This window comes from Symphalangus syndactylus, chromosome 19 (assembly GCF_028878055.3).
Source record: "Symphalangus syndactylus isolate Jambi chromosome 19, NHGRI_mSymSyn1-v2.1_pri, whole genome shotgun sequence".
Lineage (NCBI taxonomy): Eukaryota > Metazoa > Chordata > Mammalia > Primates > Hylobatidae > Symphalangus > Symphalangus syndactylus.
Genome location: NC_072434.2, coordinates 92,624,753 through 92,644,909, shown reverse-complemented (window position 1 = coordinate 92,644,909; position 20,157 = coordinate 92,624,753). Strand labels below are relative to the sequence as shown.

At 36.3% G+C, this 20,157-nt stretch overlaps 1 protein-coding gene across 3 annotated transcripts in view; it reads right to left on the bottom strand.

Moving 5' to 3' along the window:
- Positions 1 to 9,267: 9,267 nt before the first annotated feature.
- Positions 9,268 to 20,157, bottom strand: part of LOC134732014 (zinc finger protein 283-like) — a 43,218-nt gene continuing 32,328 nt past the window's right edge. For all 3 annotated transcript variants that reach the window (XR_010114843.1, XR_010114840.1, XM_063614042.1), the window contains one exon: positions 9,268 to 10,077. Coding sequence is in view for 1 of the 3 variants with exons in the window: in XM_063614042.1 (XP_063470112.1) it covers positions 9,887 to 10,077 (191 nt within the window). In the remaining 2 variants the exon portion in view is untranslated. The remainder of the gene's footprint in view (positions 10,078 to 20,157) is intronic.

Sequence of the window (20,157 nt, the reverse complement as noted above, 5' to 3'; positions counted from 1 at the left end):
ATGCAAGAGAATGGATTCTCCCCTCAGCACCTCGAGAAGGAACCCACACTGCAGACACATTGACTTAGCCTAATTAAAGTGATTTTGGACTTCTGACCTTTGAAACTGCAAGACAAGAAATATGTGTTAAGTTATGTAAATGTGTGGTAATTTGTTATAGCAGCAGTAATACAACTAATACACCACTACAATAAGCAAAGGAAATAAAGTGCAATAGTGACAAACTTAAGGGATTCCAGAAAAGAGAAACGAAGTGGTAAACTCAATCACAGGATTATATTAGTAAATGTAGTATATGTTACTTGCTTACCCTGTCAATCACATTATTGCTGTAATTATCATTATCATCCAATCAATATGATTACACCAGTATGTATAACTTAGACATGAAAATTTTTTTCTATTTCACCCTTCCCATAATTCCATGCAGCTACCCCTAAGCAACTGTGTATCTGATGAAGCTAATATTTTCAGGGAAAAATCTTCCATGTTAAGCAGAAAATTTACATCTAAAATTAAATTCTTTTAAGCCAGTCTGGGGACAATACCTAGAAAATTCAAACATTACTTCTCAAGAATACCACTAGCAGTGAGTTTGTAAGGCTATCTTCCACCAACTGAATCAAAATTAATTTTAAATATTTTCAAAGCAATATTTTAAAAAATCGTGTACAAATTTTTTCCTCTTGGTAAAAATAAACCACTTCCCAACCATCCATTATATTTATGTTAATTACATGAACTCCATACATGAATTATCATACCACAAATAGAAAACTATTTAAAGAGAAAAATCTCACTTGGTGCTGACAGAATGACAGCATAAAACTGTGAAGCATGAGGAGAAATTTGTTTGCGGTGTAAATATTTCCCTTTTCCTATCAAAGTGTGTCGTGTGATCTAGCGCTCTTCTCTCCACATGCTTAAGTACAGCAAAAGTTATAAAAACACTCATTCTAGTTTTCTATACTTTAATGGTTGTAGAACATCAGAAGAGAATTGGGAGATGGGAATGTTTTGTGCTTGACATTGCATTTGAGGGGAAAATAAAAACTTGGACATAATATGTGGGATGTCTCCACAGTAATACATGGGAGGGCAAGAAAAAAATGCTATCAAATTTCTACCATGCGCTGAGCCCCTTATATAAACAAATATCCAGCCTTTCTAATGTACTAACAACCACTCTTCATAGCAGGTATTCTATTCCCAGCTTGTAGGTAAGAAACAAAGCTTCAGAAAGGGATCTTCACCAATTTCACACAGTCAATAAAAGGCAGAACTAGGGCAAATATCAATAATAAAAATAGCAATCTAATCCTAATTGGACCTGGCACTGTTCTAAGAAGCAAATCATTAACAAAGGATTTTGAGTTACCACACTCTTAGTCTCCCCGTTTTACAAAAGAAGCAACTGAGGTAAAGTGAAGCTATGCCGTTTCTTTTCAAGCTCATATACCTAACAAGATACCACTTTAATCATGGGTCTGTGATAGATCGTGTACCTCATTTCTAGCGTTTGCTGAGATTTTTCTTATTAACCCTAAGCAAGTATTTGATCCTTGGTAAGTATGCTGTAATTTTTTCACCGCTCATTCTTATCACGGTTCTTCAAGAAAAGTACAGTTCAACACATTTGTCCTATTTGGTTACAAATTTTGAAATTCAAAATATGTATCACACTAAGCTGTTAGCTCCATTTGGAATTTTAAAAAACTAAATTTTTCACTCAGTTAAAAAAAATTGCATTGTTTACTCCCATATCTACAATATAGCTTATAAGTGTATATTTGTATTGAAAACATAATTTTCTATAACTTTTATAATATTTAAATATTATTTAAGGTTTTAATAATATTTAAATATTTAAATAATACATTTAAAAACATAGTTCAACAACTCCGAATAATCCATCACTTACTTATGACAGAATATTTCTTCAGTATCTTCTGTTTGTTCACTCTTGTGTAATATATCCTATTTTAAGAATCAAAAACTTCTCTTAATGTCAACACTACAGCCTCTTCACAATTCCTACTTATTCCTAATTACCCTTCAGGAGCAAATAAAATGAATTTATCCCAAATTTCTTTGCTTTGAAACAACTTCAGTGAAAATGGTGGTTGTCAACCATATCTACCATTCATATATCCCATCGTTTTCTGCATTAAATTTCATCTAATACTCCCTTATGCCATCAGTGTCACTACAAAGGGGGACAGGGGATGAATCTCATCATGAACAAAGGTATATACACTAGATCTTAGGATGTTCAATCATCTCCTTACTGTATTATGTCCCATCTGAACTACTCATATTAAAATGAGCAACTATATGAACATGGTACTTTTAAGAAAGGATGTTCAAAAATTAATTCATGTCTTGTACAAATTTGTATCCAAGAAAGCATGACCTAATAGGCATCACATATGTGAATGAAAACATTCACTGTCAGCAATGAATGTTGATGACACTCCTTTAGCAAGAGTTGTACCGAGCTACCCACAACTCCTCAGCACTCACTATTCTCATACATGCGGTCGGACAATGTCCAAGGGTGCAGTGATTCTGTCCAGAGGCTTTTCTGGGCCGTTAGAGCTGTCTCAGCCTGTGTACAGGGTTATACAGACACTCTAGGGCATTCATGACTCTGATCACTGGAGCAGCCCTGTACTAACTGCAAATTTATGGAGGAAACTTTCAAGTCCTCTTGCCCCCCAGTTGGGGTAACTCTGTTACCTATTTCATGTGGTCTCAGTTCTCCAACAAAAATGATCTCGGCCTGCTCATCTTACTTCCATCTCACTACATGGCACAACTAGAAGTTGACTAGGTATTCTGCTTTAATGTATATGCAAAGCCCTCTTGTTCAGGAATGTCTGTAGAATAATATTTCTAAATTAGGAATACAATTGGTCTTGTTCTTTCCTGAGGGATAAAATGTCATCTCTCTTCTTCTCTCCCTCTCTCCTTTCTTCCTAACTCAGCTAACCCTCTCTCTGAAAGAATTATAAAGGAAGAAATACAGGGCATTGTTTAGCATTCTCAGGAGGATTGGAAATGTTGGAATGACAGCGAGTATCACACATTCACTGCTTGAAGTATTTTGTAGGATCCAAGGGAAGAGAAAATTTTGACATTCCAGAAAATTTAAGTCATCCTTTTAATATCAGGACCAGAAAGAAACAGGTCACACGGGCAAGAGCCATAAAACTAATTATCTTGACTCTTTCGAGAATACCTGAGCTATAAATGTACAGGGAATCCTGTAATCAGATGCAAAGTTGTGTATAATATACTTAGTTCCCAAATGTAACTATGAATTTTATGTATATAATGTGAAAAATCGTTCCAAAGTATTTGACACTCCAAAAAGTTTCCTAGCTAGCATTCAATATTCTTGCTTAACTTCTCCTTATACCCCTAACTGTATTGAGCATGCATAGACACACAAAAGCTAGGATCAACTATTACCGCTTAAGAAAGAAAAGGAGGAAAAAGGCTGTATTATAGGGATTTTATTTTCTTCCTCAACTCTTGAAGAAGCCTATTTGTATCAGCCCGTGTCAGACAACAAAGTACTTATCAATAAAGTTTTATGAATGTGGTCACATATGAAATATAAGAGCATTTAGTTTCTACCTCTCCTTTTCTCATAAATCCTACATCAGATATACATTAGCTATATCTGCCAATGTTTCCACGGAATCTTAAAGACTATTCACTGCAAAGCTGGCAGTGTAGCCTGAAAGCAAGTTATGTCTGCGTTGCAAGTTCACACTAAGTGGTTTAAAAATACAACTAAATGTGGCCTGTCTTTATCTTGATTATAAGACATAAATTATCCCAAGAATATTCTTAGTAAAAATTGAGTCTCCCGGTCAAGCCACTTCTATTAAGAAGGACACAGGTCAGTTTTTAGGAGTTTAGGTGTTATTTGGAAGTTAGGAGCATCTAAATATGGAATATAACTCCATTAAATTATAGTATATTTTATATCAAAGAGAAACGAGAAAAATAAGAAATGTTTTAAGTATTTTTTCGTATAGCGTGTTCATATATAATTACTTCAGTAGTCTCAATGTAGTCATGCAATTGTTTGGGTAAAGAACTAAACTTGAAGTTAAATAGCATAGGTCTGAATTCTTATGGTTTATAACATTCATATATTTTATATGTTCCAGAATAATATGTAATTTCTAAGTTTATAACATAATAATTACAGAAATCTAGGTAAAGTAATACTTCTGTGACACAGTCTCTTCATCTACAAAATGGAATTAATATTGCTTTTCTCCTTAAATTTATATTAAAAATTGGAGAAGTAATATATGTGAAAGAACCTTACATTAAATATGCAAGTTTTATTTGTTGAATTCAAACAGTCATTAAAGAAAGAACAAAATAAAACATTACATTTGGATTAACAAAGTAGATACATATATCTCAATCTGAGAAACCTTTAAGCTCTCTTGACCATAAAATGACATTGGATCCTAAAAGAGAATTTGGTAAATATTTGAAAGATATTTCAATTTCACACCTAAATGTTGATTCTGACATTTATTTCCTAAACTTATCATTTGTATACTTACCTGCTATTAAATCCACAGGGGTCATGTGACTAACTGTATGCCCACCGATTTTATTGACAGGTATTCAGCAAGGCCCACAAAGTAAGTATTGAATTTTTTAAAAAAACAGACCCAAAACACCTAAAAGCAAAACACTTAGTAAATTCTTATAATCATGAAGATCACAAATTAGTGCTATTAGTAAGAAAGAAACTTCTGAACCAAATAAAGTCCTAATACCTCCAAGGAATTTTGTCTCTCTGATACACACACACACGATTAAAAAAATGAAGGAAATGTAAAAAAATAAATAAATGAAGGAAGTTCTGTGGGAAATGTCCATAATTTCATGCCCAGAATTTCTCTATCAATCTCTTTCCCCAAAGTTCTTCCAAGAAAATAAAGTTGCCATTTTCTCAACGTTAACTCATCCCTTTTCTCATAGCATTTTCAAAAGAAATATTTCCTGTCAGCCGGCCACTTAAACTTTGTGCTGTTAAAGAAATCCAAAAAGGTATCAATTTTGCAACAAAGGATAAAGAGGAGACGAAGTGAACCAACAAGGCTTCTAAGCTCAATTGCCGTCACCTGTCACAGGCTGTCTAGCGAGCCTGAAGTTCCCTCTAATAAGCTTATGGAGGGTGCGGAGCAAAGGCACCTCAAGGTGCTCTGCGGGTTTTCCCCTGGTAAATTAGGCTGAAAGGAAAAGGGTCCCACCCCCCACCCCCAAACTTGGAGACCAGGGCTGCCCTGCCGCATTCTGTGCCCAGACCTCCTACTTCCACGCCCTTCCAGTCCTTTCCTCGGCTTGGGAAATTGAGCATGAGGCAAGCAAAAGGAAGGACAGAAGGCCAAAACGGGCATCCGGGAAGCCAAATTTCTGTCTCAAAAGCTCGTCTAGAAACGCATACATAGCGCGTGCCTTGGGGACATCTCCTAAAACCCCGTTCACTGAAGCTAATTCCTCCCGAACGCCCCCACGCCGGCTGAGGATCGCAACCGCCCATCCGCCCCTCCAGCCTGTGCAGCCGCCCCCAAAACCTCCCGTGAATCGGGAAATGTCAAGGCAGCAGCGCTTGGGGAGCCGAGCAGCCTCGCCAGTTCCACGTCTCTGGTTCGAGACCCCTCGGTTCACCTCTTTGGGGAACTCACCTGGAGTCAGGTTTAGACGGCAGCCTCCACCCAGGGGACCGGGAAGCGGCCCCGGGAAGCGCCGCCGCGTCCTGTGAATAACGAGCGCAGCGCAGCGGAGCAGCTCCCCACGGACCGGCCGCTCCCCGATTCCTCCCGCTCTGTCCGGGAACCGTCCCTCCGTTCTTTCCTCTCCCTCCCCTGCCTGCAGCCGCCGCGCTCCCTCCTCCTGCTGGCGGCGCAGGGCTGTGCTTCCGCCTCCCTCCTGCGGGCGCACGAGCTGCCCGCGCTGCTAATGAGCAGGCTCCAGGCTCCGCCCGGCCAGGGGTGCGCACACGCCCCACGCCGGAGACGAGCTCCCGGGAGCGGAGCTATGGATACGCCTGGTGCGGCCGCTGGAGAAATGAACTGGAGGAGGCATCCAGCATCTCACACTTTCTGGCCACTCAGCTTAACTAAGCCATAACCCCAGACTTCTTCCTAAATCTCCAGTAATTTACAGGTGCTGAAAAGTCAATGAGGGGTTTGAGCACAATCTGTGTTAACAGTATTGCCAGTATAGAGATGCTAATCTGGCTAGATTCTAGGGATGAAATGTTCAAGGGACGGTATATGATTCTTTCTGGTTGTTATTTTGACATATTTTGGCTATACTTACAGATCTGTAAAATAAACCAGCAATCTTCTAATCATGACAACAAAGATTCCTAATTGAAGGCAGCTGATACTTATTAAATACCAGGCTCTGTTTAATAGGCTCTTCTTTCCCAGCTGATCTTTACTACAATTCTGTGAGCACTACTAGCACCCCTATTCTATATTTTAAGAATTTGGGACTAACTTTTAAAACAAGACGGTCTTAAAACAAGACTAAGGAACATGTCCAACCTTGCAGAGATTCTAAGATTCTGAGCCTAAATAATAACTGAAATCTGTAGCTCCCACAACCCATACCCTGTGTATAATGTGTTGCAGCATCTTGGATGGTGCTGTGTAACTGAACCAACAAAGATAATAGGACCATCAGCAAATACACACCACGAGACTAATGAATACCTAGAATCCTAGTGAGACTTGTAAATAGTCAAGCACCCTAAGTAACAATAGTTCAAGTGCATGCTAAACATGGTGATTACTTATAAAAGAACAGCAACCAGTATGAGTGAAGACAGGCAAATAATGTTCAAAATGTTCAGAATCAATGTCCAGCCACTTATGAGTTGAATTCCCCACTCTAAAAAAGAGGCCAGATGTGATGTATTCTAAGAAGTCTACAATGGGCGTGGTCTTTTTGCAACCAAAAAGGGCTTTTTAAACACTTGTTTCCCATTAAGAATATGCAATAGCTAATTAATATTAAATCTGAAAATCAATGATAACTTATTTCAACTAACCTTACATGAAAAAATCATTACTCATTCAAGCTTTTAGAATTAGATTAAATAGCATTGAGTATCAAATTTACTTCAACCCATAGAAATAATAGACAGTTAATTAATAAAGTAAGTAATTTAATTAACTTTACTTCTGTGTCATGATGTATTTTTCCTTAGGAAAAGGATAAGACATTTTTTCCATGGTATAAAATACTAGAATATGACTTTTATATTTTTCTTCATGAAGATTAAAGAATTAATAAAATAAGTACAGACATATTTATTGTCAACAAATCTATCCAGATCATTCATTCTCCACTCAAGAAATTATGCTAGGCAAGCTTTATTTCTCCATATGTACAAGGCAATTCAGAGGTCAAAAATTTTAAAACACTTCAATGAACATCAACCATTAATTAACTAAGAGTAGATTTTATTTATAAACAACTTTAAAAGACTATAAACAAGGTATAACAAACTTCTACTTTATCAATACTGCTACTCCTGTTGAACACAAAGATATATAATTATAGTTTTCTCCCTATTTAAAATATTTATTGATTCTGGCATAATAATGTCATACTCATCCCTCAATAATCAGTGTACATGGAACCAGAAATCTTTTCTTTCACCTAGTCAATGTAAGTATTTCTGTGTTTTGCATGTTAACACTCTATTTATTCTGTGTTTCTAGTGCTTATCCTCAAAATTTTTATAGTTCCGTTCACATATGAATTCTACCAATCAGCACTATATATAAATAATGCAACGTATAAAATGTGTTAAATAAATGGATGTAAGGTTTATGCTAAATTTTTCACATAGTAAGTACTTCAAAACCCTTATTATTTTTCCTTAAGCTTTTATGTGCATATATTTTATCTCTCCAACTAAAGAATAAACTTCTAAATAGGAATAGTTTTGTCTATAAATTTTACGCATTTTAATATATTATTAATCTAAAACCTTGGACTAGAGTTTGGAATTCTTTTATGTATTCATTTATTGATTCAAAAAATAGGTGTCCATGCCATTTTTTCTAAACCTTGTGCAAGATGTAGGGTATACAATGATGTCCAGACTTTAGAGTCCTTGACCTCATGGCGTTTAAAGTGCAGTAATGTACAGTAATTTTAAAATCTATTTATTATTATTTAAAACAATAAATGAATACATTCTTGTCGAAAATAAATGAAAAGTCTGTCTGAATTCCCTGGCCAAGGCCAAAACATGAAAGCAAAAGAGCTGCCTGAAAACAGTGCAAGCCACTCTCCAGAGGGTTTCTCTGTTGAAACAGCACATCGCATTATGGAAATAATGAGAAAAATTAGTAACTGTGCAAACGACAGCACATATGCATCTTTTTGGTTTCTGACCTTTTAGCATCGTCGAAGCAAGACCACAAACCTTTCAACACCATGCGTGGTATTAATCTTGCACAGAATATAATGTTTTCACATATTTTATTCTGATTTCCTACAAAGTAATTTCAATTTCTAGCTAAAGCTAATGGATTTTTCTAGTGAAAACATTGTGTACCGAATGACTTTCCAGTGAGATCCGCGTACCATGCGCCATTTTCATGTTCGTGCTCATTTCTCTGAAGTCTGTTTGCCTTTAATTCACCATAATAAAATTCCTTGTGTACTTTTATTGGCAACCATCGCATAGTGACACTTGCATCCAAATGTAATTCCATTTGAGCTTGGCAGTGTTTGCTTTTTTATCAGAAGAGGAAAGTTAGAGGGAACAAGGGGCAAAGATGTGTGTAAGAATATCTGAGGGGCCATCACAGCATCATCACAAATTCAAGTTTTTTTGAAACATTAGACAAGGGACTGACAGCCATGCCCTGGGATGGCTGAAACAGTTCACAACCTGCTCATGTTTATGACCAAAATCATCACCTAAAATGAATTCAATGTGTAAATATCATAATATTGTTTGTGTATAAGTAATCATGAAGCAGTTAGGGAAGGGAGTATAATCTAGTAAGAAATTGGAACAAAAAGTGTTAGACAAAATTCAAGAAGATTTAAAAGAAGAAAATTAACCTGTCTGATCTGAACAGAATTGGAAAAGCACATCAATCATAGCTCTATACATTGACCATAGACTTAAAGCATAACATAAAAATAAAGAAGGCAGATAACTCAGGAAAACATTTCTATTAAATCTACTCCGTAAAGTTTTCCCATACTTTTATTTTACTAAGAGGAGCATACATTTAAATCTCACAAAATCATATATATTTTGTTGATTCAATTTGTAGCAGATAGAGGAGCATGTCCCAGTGCTATGACAGTGAGTTGTCACTATAACATACCACTGCTTTACATCTTACCCACAGGCTAAAATGTTTACCCCTAGAGTCGTGACTTTGTATATGACGGGAGATTGCTACTAAAAGTAAATATATTTGGCTGAAGGGTAGATACATCTTTAGGCCATTATATCATTCACTAAAATTTAGCAGGCATTTACATATTTACCTACTTAGTTCATATGACAAATATGTTTCAGAGACTGCCATATACAAAATAAAAGTTGGAACCATCTTACAAATTTAGAGATTACTTAAAGAAATGGAACTGAAGGGTTAACTGTGATGGCAAGAATGAAGAGAGCAAAACCAGAGGGTACTTCAAGGAGAACAGGCATGAGAGAGGCATTATAATTTGGAGGGTGCTATGATTTGAACCTATGTGCCCATCCAAAGTTTGTATGTTGAAACTAAAATCCCAGGACAATGACATCAAGAGATGGGGCTTTTGGTTAAGTGATTAAGTGAAGAAGGATCCACCCTCATGAATGAGATAAACGTCCTCGTAAAAGATGCTTTAGAGGAATGCCGGGCTCCTCAGTCTCTTCTGCCATGTCGTTACATTGTCCGTTTTTGCCCACTTTTGTCACGTGAAGACGAAGCAAGAAGGTGCCACCTCGGGACCAACTGCCAAATCTCCACTGCCTTGATTTCGGACTTCTCAGCCCCAGAACTGTGAGAAATACATTTCTGTTTTTTATGAATTACTCAATCTGTGGCATTTTGTTATAGCAGCATACAGACAAAAACAGGGTAAACAGCCTGGTGAGAGTGGATATTTTAGAAACTTGAGATGATTCAATGTCGCTGATTCTCCATTTTCTCATATGTAAAATGAAGGAAATAATGCTGATTACTTCATAGTTCATTGTACAAATTAAATTAACTATGTAAATAAAGCAAGCAATATAGTTCCTTTTATTTAGTATACATTGTTTAAGTGTTGTTGTCATTACATGAGGAAAACAAGAACTTCCCCAAACAGAAGGATGTGGGAACCAAAACTAAGATATAAGAAAGGACCAAAGTTCACTGTGACAATCTGGTCAAGCGCTGGTTAGGGAAGATAGCATAATGTTACGCATAGATATTATTTGAGGATAATTTTCCTCCACCCCGAACTCCTCTAGCACTTTCCCTACGTCTTTCATTGCACTTCTTCATTTGTCTCTTTAATTACGGTTATTTATATAAATCTTTTAGCTTCCTACAAAAATAAGCTTGTAGTGGGACAGATTCTTGAAGATCTATGTCAAAGCAATTTTTCTATTTCCTACAGCAAGTAACCCAGTAGTAATCACACAGAATTTGTTAAAAGAATAAACATAGGAAGATTAATTTCCATTTTTTTCTTTGCTAATTTTTAATCAGAATTATACCATTGTTAGGGAGGGAGAAATTATAAATTGAGGACATGAGTATTAACATTTAAATCTGTTATTCTGCTTTATTTTAGAGCTTGCCATGTTTTGTGATTAAAAAAAGAAACAGGACATTCTATATAGCTGTTGCAAAACGTGTGGTCTGTTGGTGAACTAGCAGCACCAGCATTACCAAGATTTCCTTAGTTTGCAGGACTACTGAGTCAGAATTCGCATTTTGACAAAACTCCAGGTGATTCATGCTCTGCATTTAAGTTGGAGAAGCACTGTTCTATAGTTCTCCTTATGTCCTAAATGCATTGTCAGTGAAAGAAAATACTATACGTATGATAATAATAACGGTAATATTAACAAAAATGTAACTATTAGTAATTTTCTATGCTCTCCCAGATACTAAGTCCTTTATTTAATACTTGTGATATTTCTGCGAAGTTGCAATTGATATCACCTACTAAACTGATACTCAGAAATCTGAAGTAATTCTCCAAGGTCACAAAGCTAGTGAATCACAAACCAGATTTTTAAACTCTTGCTGCTTCATTCCAAAGACTAAACCGTTTCTAACTCACGGTTAATACATTTGCTTCTGCCTTCCATTTCCTAAATATGGTTTCCTTTCTATTTCATTAGCTTTACTTATACATGACTGATTTTTAACCCTCTCTAACATTTGCAGAATATGGTGTACTATGGTTAATAAGGACAATACCAAGTAATATCATGTTGAGAAAGCGTGCAGAAGTAGCATCAAAAAACAGACTTTTTCCAAAATGTTTACTAAAAACTTTCAATAAAAACAAGATTTTCTACTTAGAATTTCTACCTTGCATAACTCAAATGGAGCATGATTATTAAAATGACAAAAAGATTCCGTAATTGCCTAAGAGCTAAGAATAAGAATTGCTATATAAAAAAGCATAAATATGCCATATGAATGACATGTATAAGAATCATGGGAGTGCTATTTGGTATTTAGTATTTAGTTCCATTCTGCAGCATGATCAAAAAGAAGCATCTGTATAGTTCACTGTGCATTATAGCACAATAAATCACCTCATTAGGCTCAGATATATGTAAAGATTTACAGTCTGGGAAAGTCCACTAGATATTCTTAATCACTTCTTAGACTGTACTGTCCCCCATATTTCTCTTTTTCTATAGAAAGGTTGCACATGGAAAGGCTTTATTTGAAATCCAGCAATGAATGGAATGTCTGTGAAGCAAGAAATAGATGGAAATTGACATTTTAAAAGAAAGTTTGGCTTCTGAAGAGATATAGCTGTGACCTTGGTCTTTTTGTTGGAGAGAAGTATTCCCTAGCCTTACTGTACTATTTTTCCCAAAGCACCCTCTCTATTGTTCTCCCTTCATCTCTGGCTCGTATCATATGGCCCCTCCCTCATTCTATCTGGTGAGTTCTGAGAAAAATGCTTAAATTCTGCAGAGAAGATTGAGAACAATGCTAAATATTCCTCAGAGAAGCAAAATATTATGTTAACAGTTTATATTTTCACATGAAATTGTCTATCTCTTCTCTCTGTCTCATGTGTGTATGTGTGTATGTGTATATATATATATACATATAATATACAGTAGATATGTATATATAGAGTATAATATTCAGTATATATGTATATATAGTATAATATACCGTATATATGTATATATATACAGTGTGTGTGTGTGTGTATATATATATACATATATATATATATGTATATATATACTACCATTTACCTCCCAGGCTATACGTCCTGACATCTTAAAAGTAGAAAGCCCTCACAGGCCGCGGTTGCTCATGCCTGTAATCCCAGCACTTTGGGAGGCCGAGGCGTGCAGATCACCTGAGGTCGGGAGTTCAAGACCAGCTTGACCAACATGGTGAAACCCCATCTCTACTAAAAATACAAAAAATTAGCTGGGCGTTGTGTTGCGCGCCTGTAATCCCAGCTACTCAGGAGGTGGAGGCAGGAGAATCACATGAACCCGGGAGTCGGAGGTTGTGTGAGCCGAGACCATGACATTGCACTGCAGCCTGGGCAATGAGAGCAAAACTCCATCTCAAAAAAAAAAGGTGGAAAGGCCTTAAAAGACTTTGGAAAATGAGATTTGTCAAATATTTATTAGAGATGAAGAAAATAAGTGCGGACCCACACGTAACTTGTCTGAGGTCACAGAGGTAGTCATGCTGCAGCAGCCTTATTGGTTTTCCTCTATGACATGCATTATTATTGTTTTTGATCATTTCAAGAGGTTTCTAGTCGATAGTGGGACAAAATTTCTAATTTGGGAACCTAATTTTCTCTGCAAATCTTCTTTACATCTCTAGCTTATTAATACACCTAAGAAGTGTTACAGGAATTAATTCGCAGGATTTTGAAGAATATTTTGAGGTATGCTGGGAAATATCATGTCAAGTATCAATGATTAGAAACTAAACAATCAATATTAGATATTGTAAAATTATATTTAAACTTCCATATGGCATAAATAAGTTATTTTAATGTACAGTCGTTGTACTTTGTAAACTTGCATATAAAATATTTGAAAAAATAACTTTCAATATGTAAAATGTAAATATACAAAGGAAAGGATCGGAAAAAATAGGTAAAAATAATCAGGCTAAGAAAACACTACAGTGTCACCCTCAGAAGACTATAGAAGGATTCTCACCCTCGAGAAACAGAGGAACTTGAACATGGAAATGACCCTCTGCTGGCCATACTGATTATGGTACATAATTTTAAAAGGCTTTTAGAGAGAAGGGAAATGTTTGATTATGCATTCAGCACAGTGTTATGGTGATGTTTCTTAACTATCAGCTATTTTTAAAATTCCCATAATCTTTCTATAGATGACAAAGTTACATAAATATGAAGGATAAGAAGGGCCCCTGCAAACCTGATAATACAATTCTCTTTTCAATGATAACGTATTTCTAAGCGCGCATCTCCTAATCATATTGATGTGCATTTAGTCTTCTTTTACCTACACCTGTCAAAGTGGCTAAAGTAATCCTTCATGAGGAGATAATTTTTTCCTTTAGGTGAATTTTTCCGCATAATACTCTAACATTTCCAATTCCATTTTTCTCGAAAAAGTTTACATGATATACATATACAATTACTAAAACTTTGGCTGCATAAATAATTTAAATGGACTTTACTTCAAAGATAATATTTACTTTTAAAGTTGTAAACCTTTGAATCATCAATTAATTAGAATTATCTTTTTCTTTATAAATAAAGTTTTTTGTCCCTACATATTTATGATTTGGAAATTTTCACCTGGAAAATTTCATTTTCATTTGGATGCCTTGTCTTTAGTATAAAATTCAGTATTTCAATTTCAATATAATTTTTTGATTGATTTTTACCTGAAATTATGATAAAATAAGAAAAGTGAAAAATAGAGATAAACTTTAAGTACAATGTTATTTGTGCTTAATAATAAAATCAAGAAAGTAAAATATCTAAAATAATTATAACTATTTAAATAAACAAAGTATCATGTAATGGGCGAAATATTCTTCTGGCTCGTTTTTGATTCTGACAGGTTGTTTACAGGTTCTGAAATTCAGTTTGCTCATCTCTAACATGAGGTTGAACTAGGTATGGCTTGTTTGGCTGAACTCTGTAAAGCTGGTCAAAAAAGTTGCATTTGCATTCTTCTTCCTGTTACTGTATACAATAGAATCCTTCCTGTTTCTACCATGAGATTCAGAACACAGTCGCTGACCTTTCGGAATAGTTTCCAAGTCTCCTTTTTCTCCTGAAGCCTTCTCATAAACGGCTCTACCATGCACCCTGCTTGTCAACACCAAACTCGAAGTATACCTGATGTCATCCCTTCCTTTACCATCTTCCTACCTGTATCCAATCTGTAGCTCAACCATATCAAACTTGAGAAATCTCTCTAATGCATCCATTCTGCTCATTCTCTATAATAACCACTCTAGGTCAAACCACGGCCAAACCCATCAGTTCAGTTCAATATTTTGATGGATCCCTAATGTGTCTGCATATTTCCACTTCCCCCTTCTACCATCTGTTCTCTAGAAAGCAAAGAAAGTAATCACCAAAAAAAGAAAAAGAAAAAGAAAACAGGAAAGGAATAACATCAGGTCAATGCCCTAGAAAAATCTTGCAGAAGCTTCCCAATACTTGTGCAAGAAAGCTCACACCCCATATTCGGACCCCCTAACTCTAAATGGGTGTAAAACCTCATGTCATGCATCGCTCACTTACTATGCTCCGGCCACCATGGACTTCTATTACTCATACACGCAGAACATTCTCCTGTTAGAAGGCCTTGTCATGTGTTCTTCTGGTTGCCTGGAAATCTCTTGTCATCTTCTCCTCTTTCAGGCCTGAGATTAATTTCCTCAAACAGGCCTTTCTTGATCCCACCTTATCTCACTTCACCTTCAACCTCTTTTAAAAATCCTCAATCTGATTTTTCTTCATAGCATATATTATAATATGTCAATATCTCGTCTATTTATGTGATTACTAACTTACACTGAGGAGAGCATTTGAATAGAATCTCAATAGGCCGAGTTTCTACAACTTTGTCCTCATACCTCAATTCCCAGCACTTGGCACAGGATCGAGTACAACAAACACTTACTGAATGGATAACGAACTACATGTAAGATAAAATCAAACCTTGCGGAATTGCAGGCACGTTCCCTTATTCTTATACTCCTATGCTTAAAGTGAAAATATATTCATGTTATATTGCTCCGAATGTCCACTTCCAGTTTCTACAGAAAGAGCGTTTCACAACTAATCAATCAAAAGTAAGGTTCAACTCTGTTAGTTGAATGCACAGATCAGAAAGAAGTTTCACAGAATGCTTCTGTGTAGTTTTTATTTGAAGATATTCCTTTCTCCACTATAGGCCTCTTAGCACTCCGAATGTCCACTTGCAGTTTCTACAGAAAGAGTGTTTAAGAACTGCTCAATCAAAGGTAAGGTTCAACTCCGTTAGTTGAATGCACAGAACAAAATGAAGTTTCCCAGAATGCTTCTGTGTACTTTCTATTTGAAGATATTCCTTTTTCCACTATAGGCCTCTTAGCCCTCCGAATGTCCACTTGCAGTTTCTACAGAAAGAGTGTTTCAGAACTGCTCAATCAAAAGTAAGGTTCAACTCTGTTAGTTCAATGCACAGAATAGAAAGAAGCTTCACAGAATGCTTCCGTGTAGTTCATATTTGAAAACATTCCTTTTTCCACTATTACACGCTTAGCGTTCCGAATGTCCACTTGCAGTTTCTACAAAAAGAGTGTTTCAGAACTTCTCCATCAAAAGTAACGCAAACTCTGTTAGTTGAATGCACAGAAGAGAAAGAAGATTCGCATAATGCTTCTGTGCAGTTTTATTTGATGATATTCCTTTTTCCAGTATGCGCCTCTTAGCGCTTCGAATGCCCACTTGCAGTTTCTACAGAAAGAGTGTTTCAGAACTGCTCAATCAAAAGTAAGGCTCAACTCTGTTAGTTGAATGCAGAGAACAGAAAGAAGTTTCAGAGAATGCTTCTGTGTAGTTATTATTTGGAGATATTCGTTTTTCCACTATAGGCCGCTTAGCGCTCCGAATGTCCACTTGCAGTTTCTACAGAAAGAGTGTTTCAGAACTGCTCAATCAAAAGTAAGGCTCAAGTCTGTTAGTTGAATGCACAGAACAGAAAGAAGTTTCACAGAATGTTTCTGTGTAGTTCATATTTGAAGATATTACTTTTTCCGCTATTACCCTCTTAGCGCTCCGAATGTCTGCTTCCATTTTCTACAGAAACAGTGTTTCAGAACTGCTCAATCAAAAGTATGGTTTACCTCTGTTAGTTGAATGCACAGATCAGAAAGAAGTTTCACAGAATGCTTCTGTGTAGTTTTTATTTGAAGATATTCCTTTTTCCAGTATAGGCCTCTTAGCCCTCCGAATGTCCACTTGAAGTATCTACAGAAAGAGTGTTTCAGAACTGCTCAATCAAAAGTAAGGTTCAACTCTGTTAGTTGAATACACGGAACAGAAAGATGTTTCACAGAATGCTTTTGTGTGGTTTTTATTTGAAGATATTCGTTTTTCCTCTATAGGCCTATTAGCGTTCCGAATGTCCACTTGCAGTTTCTACAGAAAGAGTGTTTCAGAACTGCTCTATCAAAAGTAAGGCTCAACTCTGTTAGTTGAATGCAGAGAACAGAAAGAAGTTTCAGATAATGCTTCTGTGTAGTTTTTATTTGGAGATATTCCTTTTTCCACCATAGGCCTCTTAGCACTCCGAATGTCCACATGCAGTTTCTACAGAAAGAGTGTTTCAGAACTGGTCAATCATAGGTAAGGTTAAACTCTGTTAGTTGAATGCACAGATCAGAAAGCATTTTCACAGAATGCCTCTGTGTAGTTTTTAATTGAAGATATTCCTTTTTCCATTATATTCCTCTTAGCGCTCCGAATGTCCAATTCCAGTTTCTACAGAAGGAGTGTTTCAGAACTGCAAAATCAAAAGTAAGGTTAAACTGTGTTAGTTGAATGCACAGAACAGAAAGATGTTTCAGAGAATGCTTCTGTGTAGTTTTTATTTGGAATATTCCTTTTTCCACTATAGGCCTCTTAGCGCTCCGAATGTCCACTTGCATTTTCTACAGAAAGAGTGTTTCAGAAATGCTCAATCAAAAGTATGGTTTAACTCTGTTAGTTGAATTCACAGATCAGAAAGCAGTTTCACAGAATGCTTCTGTGTAGTTTTTAATTGAAGATATTCCTTTTTCCACTGTAGGCCTATTAGCGCTCGGAATGTCGACTTGCATTTTTGACAGAAAGAGAGTTTCCGAACTGCTCAATCAAGAGTATGGTTTAACTCTGTTAGCTGAATGCACAGATCAGAAAGAAGTTTCACAGAATGCTTCTGTGTAGTTTTTATTTGAAGATATTCTTTTTCCCAATATAGGCCTCTTAGCGCTCAGAATGTCCAATTGCAGTTTGTACAGAAAGAGTGTTTCACAACGGCTCAATCAAAAGTAAGGTTCAACTCGGTTAGTTGAATGCACGGAACAGAAATAAGTTTCAGAGAATGCTTCTGTGTAGTTTATATTTGAAGATATTCCTTTTTCCACTATTACCCTCTTAGCGCTCCGAATGTCCACTTGCATTTTCTACAGAAAGAGTGTTTCAGAACTGCTCAATCAAAAGTATGGTTTTACTCTGTTAGCTGAATGCACAGATCAGAAAGGAGTCTCACAGAATGCTTCTGTGTAGTTTTTATTTGAAGATAGTCCTTTTTCCAATATAGGCCTCTTAGCGCTCCGAATATCCAATTGCAGTTTCTACAGAAAGAGTGTTTCACAACGGCTAAATCAAAAGTAAGGTTCAAATCTTTTAGTTGAATGCACAGAACAGAAAGTAGTTTCACAGAATGCTTCCGTGTAGTATTTATTTGAAGATATTCCATTTTCCACTATTACCATCTTAGCGCTCTGAATGTCCACTTGCATTTTCTACAGAAAGTGTGTTTCAGAACTGCTCAATCAAAAGTATGGTTTAACTCTGTTAGCTGAATGCACAGATCACAGAGAAGTTTCACAGAATGCTTTTGTGTAGTTTTTATTTGAAGATATTCTTTTTCCCAATATAGGCCTCTTAGCGCTCAGAATGTCCAATTGCAGTTTCCACAGAAAGAGTGTTTCAGAACGGCTCAATCAAAAGTAAGGTTCAACTCTGTTAGTTGAATGCACAGAACAGAAAAAGTTTCACAGAATGCTTCTGTGTAGTTTATATTTGAATATATTCCTTTTTCCACTATTACCCTCTTAGCATTCCGAATGTCCACTTGCATTTTCTACAGAAAGGGTGTTCAGAACTGCTCAATCAAAAGTATGGTTTAACTCTGTTAGTTGAATGCACAGATCAGAAAGGGGTTTCACAGAATGCTTCTGTGTAGTGTTTATTTGAAGATATTCCTTTTTTGCAATATAGGACTCTTAGCGCTCAGAATGTCCAATTGTAGTATCTACAGAAAGAGTGTTTCAGAACTGCTCAATCAAAAGTAAGGTTCAACTCTGTTAGTTGAATGCACGGACCAGAAAGCTGTTTAAGAGAATGCTTCTGTGTAGTTTATATTTGAAGATATTCCTTTTTCCACTATTACCCTCTTAGTGCTCCGAATGTCCACTTGCATTTTCTACAGAAAGAATGTTTCAGAACTGCTCAATCAAAAGTACGGTATAACTCTGTTAGCTGAATGCACAGATCAGAAAGAAGTTTCACAGAATGCTTCTGTGTAGTTTTTATTTGAAGATAGTCCTTTTTCCAATATAGGCCTCTTAGCGCTCCGAATATCCAATTGCAGTTTCTACAGAAAGAGTGTTTCAGAACGGCTCAATCAAAAGTAAGGTTCAACTACTTTAGTTGAATGCACAGAACAGAAATAAGTTTCAGAGAATGCTTCTGTGTAGTATTTATTTGAAGATATTCCTTTTTCCACTATTACCCTCTTAGCGCTCCGAATGTCCAGTTGCAGTTCCTACAGAAAGAGTGTTTCAGAACTGCTCCTTCAAAAGTAAGGCTCAACTCTGTTAGTTGAATGCAGAGAACAGAAAGAAGTTTCAGAGAATGCTTCTGTGTAGTTTTTATTTGGAGATATTATTTTTTTCCACTATTACCATCTGAGCGCTCCGAATGTCCAATTGCAGTATCTACAGAAAGAGAGTTTCAGAACTGCTCAATCAAAAGTAAGGTTCAACTCTGTTAGTTGAATGCACGGACCAGAAAGAAGTTTAAGAGAATGCTTCTGTGTAGTTTATATTTGAAGATATTCCTTTTTCCACTATTACCCTCTTAGCGCTCCGAATGTCCACTTGCATTTTCTACAGAAAGAGTGTTTCAGAACTGCTCAATCAAAAGTATGGTTTAACTCTGTTAGCTGAATGCACACAGCAGAAAGAAGTTTCACAGAATGCTTCTGTGTAGTTTTTATTTGAAGATATTCTTTTTCCCAATATAGGCCTCTTAGCTCTCAGAATGTCCAATTGCAGTTTCTACAGAAAGAGTGTTTCAGAAGGGCTGAATCAAAAGTAAGTTTCAACTCTGTTAGTTGAATGCACAGAACAGGAAGAAGTTTCACAGAATGCTTCTGTGTAGTACTTATTTGAAGATATTCCTTTTTCCACTATTACCCTCTTAGCGCTCCGAATGTCCACTTGCAGTTTCTACAGAAAGAGTGTTTCAGAACTGCTCCTTCAAAAGTAAGGCTCAACTCTGTTAGTTGAATGCAGGGAACAGAAAGAAGTTTCAGAGAATGCTTGTGTGTAGTTTTTATTTGGAGATATTCCTTTTTCCACTATTACCATCTTAGCGCGCCGAATGTCCACT